This window comes from Cyprinodon variegatus, unplaced genomic scaffold, assembly GCF_000732505.1.
Source record: "Cyprinodon variegatus isolate N-32 unplaced genomic scaffold, C_variegatus-1.0 Scaffold61, whole genome shotgun sequence".
Lineage (NCBI taxonomy): Eukaryota > Metazoa > Chordata > Actinopteri > Cyprinodontiformes > Cyprinodontidae > Cyprinodon > Cyprinodon variegatus.
Genome location: NW_015150514.1, coordinates 347,224 through 350,638, shown reverse-complemented (window position 1 = coordinate 350,638; position 3,415 = coordinate 347,224). Strand labels below are relative to the sequence as shown.

General features: G+C 34.6%; 1 protein-coding gene across 2 annotated transcripts in view; it reads right to left on the bottom strand.

Moving 5' to 3' along the window:
- The window catches only part of LOC107082764 (transmembrane protein C15orf27-like), a 46,459-nt gene that overhangs the window by 7,042 nt on the left and 36,002 nt on the right, over positions 1-3,415 (bottom strand). For both annotated transcript variants that reach the window (XM_015371601.1, XM_015371600.1), the window contains exon 8: positions 635-750. In XM_015371601.1, coding sequence (XP_015227087.1) covers positions 635-750 — 116 coding nt within the window. The remainder of the gene's footprint in view (positions 1-634; positions 751-3,415) is intronic.

Genomic DNA, 3,415 nt, shown 5'->3' with positions numbered 1-3,415 from the left:
ATATATATATATATATATATATATATATATATATATATATATATATATATATATATATATATGTATACACATGTAAAATCTGATGGAAAATATATGGGTGCCAAAATATTTTAAAAGATGTTTCTAAAGACTAGTTTTTGTGGAGGAATGCATTGAAAAAAAACTTTTTGTTCTGTAATAGACTAAACAATACGGCGACCACTGACAGAAAGTAATTCTAAGACTTTCATTGGGGGGATGGAAATAGAACACGTTATTTATGCTAATGATGTATCAGAAGCAAATTAACTTTACCATCTGAAATGCTATTTGAATCCGTTTGTATCACATGTTAGATACAATTGTTATTAATTATGGGGACAGATTTTACACATTGTAGCCTCCTTAATGCAAACCTTAGAAATGCATGATCATTATTTTGCAAAGTATTTATGAAAGTGTTGTTTTTGTGTGTCGTTGCAGTCTTGTTCGTTAACAGATATCCTTTTAAAATCCTCTTTTTTTAAACAACCTTTTTTCATAAAATATTACAGAATCAACCTAAAAGACAGTTTCTGGGTATATATGTACTTAATTAACAATTTGTTTGCTCAAGTGTGGGAAAATGGCAATTTTTTTTTAGACTTCGACTCACAGCCTGTTCCTGACAGATCTGAGTGAGACGCTCCAGCTGCTCTTCCCTCACAGCCTTCGTCTTCTCACACTGCTGGATTTCCAGTTCCATCTCCACTTTGACTTGCAGTACATACGCTAAAGTAAAGAGGACAGGAAAAAAATCAAACATACAAAGAAGTCCAAAAAACTCACTAAGAAAAATAGATTCTGAAGCATAAAATTTACAAACACTAATTACTTTATGAAAAGATGGCCTTTATATAAAATGTGGCTCCTAAAAGGTCAGAGGTCAGTGGACAATTTGCCTTTCACTCCAAAGATGTCTGTCATCCCATAAACTACCACCAAGGTTTATCAGTAACATTATAACCTCACTGAGTGAATAAACCAAGGTGCTAAAAGGGAAAATGGCCTATTGTTTTTCCTGTCTTGAAGATATAATAAAGTTCCTATTTATTATTCTTTTTCAATAAGTCTTATCTGACCCTGCATATGAATTGAAGTCCAATATGTTTCTGGAAATTTTACCAATCTGCAAGTATAATTATTTTTTTAATGAGGAAATCTGGTTTAAAATTTAGTTTTGACCTTTTTTATATTTTGAAAAAGAAAACTGGTAAATTATAAGACTAGAGTTTTTACCATGCAGCATTTATTGGTTCCAAGCCCATTTTTCTTAAATTGATACAATACATTTACAAATTTGAGTGTATTTTATTTGGAAAAATAAACACAAAGCAGCAAATAATTGTGAAGAAGAAAGAAAATAGTGTGGCAGGCATATTTATAATGCTCCTTTAAAGGTATAGAAGAGGATTTTTGCCAGTTTTTGAAAAGGCCAACCCTCTCCACTTTTTAAAAAAACCACATGCATAACACTATACCCGCTCCCAAGAGGGAACGTCTATTAAACGCGTATGAGAGCCTGCACAAGCCTATTTCATTTTGTGCACGCTCTGTTTAAAAAATTGCTGTTTGCATCGCTCATAGAAGCTTACTTTCCAAAAGATTTGTCATTTTTCCACTATGTTAGACTCAGCAACGATAAGAGAAAATGGGGATGAGCACATAGGACGTAAACATATCACCAGAATGATTGACAAATAAGAGGACCACTTATTTTGATGATCCACCTGGAAAAAAAGACCACCCTGCACTATACCTTTAAGTATAGCATCCCTGAGTAAAGTCAGGGATGTCTGTTGACAAAAATGTGAAAAAGACCCTCATATAGCAGTTACAAATATAATATAATCCATATTTCATTTTTTTATGAAGTACTTCGTAAGCAGAAAGGAATTAAATCTAAAATAGACATGGTTTATTAATCTCTATACCTGTTGTCCTCACAGTTGGCAGGCAAACTATTTCCCACTTTTCTGCCTTACAGTTGTAAATCAGTCAAAAGTTATCTCAAATGCTAACATTATGTACCCTGACAAATAATGGTAACCCTACAGTAGGAACTCACTATTGAACTCAGGTTTTTCAAACTGCTGGCAGACTTGAATCATTGCTTTTTTTAAGCATCTTGGCAATAAAATAAACCAGCATTTCATTTTCCAAAGAAAAGCAAAGAACAGCGCAGCCAACACCACATGCTTCCTAATGCCTATTTATAGTCATGCTGGCACGCTCACATAACAAAAGGAGGAGACGTCACAAGGGGTCATTCCAGTCAGACTTCAAACAGGCACAGAATCTCAAGCAGAGGCTTGCTGTCAGGCCACAAAATGTGAAACTTGTGTAGAAGTGTGTCAGAGTCAGCCGTCTATTTGTCCTGTGTTTATGTTTGTGTGAGCAGGCAGAAGACACAAGTGTAATTTACACCAAAAGGGATTCTTGCAGAAGTCAAAGAGGCCAACACATTGTCCTGCTCCGCTCTGTTGACTCGCCTTATTAGATGTTTGACTGTCTGTAAAAGCTACTGAATAACACACCAAATCCACAGTCTCCAGTCTGCCTTCAATCTGTGACAGATAAATACAATTTAATCATGTTTAATAACTAGCATGGAGCTTGTGTTCTTATTTTAAAAAGAATTGATATATATAAAATATGTTATCCTGTTTTATAATATCTTAACTAGGATTTAAATAATACTTGATAATTGAACTTTATCAATCTTACACAGGAGAAATTCACCTCTGCATTTAAAGGAGAAGTCCGGTCATATTCAGAATTCAAACTTATGAAAGTACTTTAAACATAAAATTATTACATACTGTTCAATAAATGATAGGTGTTTTTAATTAAGAGTAATTTTCATTTAAATGTGCTTTACTGGGGACATTCATGTTCGTCAAAGAACACTACAGCCATCTACCGGTTTGTGATGTCAAGGAGTGGTATCGGCTGTTGAGCAAGTAAACTTCATCGCTCTATCTGGTATTTGTCACAATGCGCTATTATCCAAGTCACCTTGAAAACATTCTTCTTCAAAACATTGGCTAAATATTACAGGTTTTTTTCTGGCCAGAAGTTCGATGGCAAATCCTCCCTCTTCAAGTTGGCAATCCAACAACAAACCCGTCCGTGGTGGATCATGAATCGGAAAAGGTGACAAAACAACTTTTTTTTTTCAGTCTTGCGAATTTCAGTGGTGAAGTCCTCTTGAAATCATTTAAACAATTGTTCTTGATTGCAGTTCTGTCTTGAAGTTCAAATTGATTTTGCATGTAAAGACGGGACAATGGCCTTCGGCTTGCCGCACCGTGACGTCACTGCTGGAAGATGTCAGGAGGTCAACTCAACTAACTAGTTAAGTTAAACTAACTCAACTAACTAGCTAACTTTATGA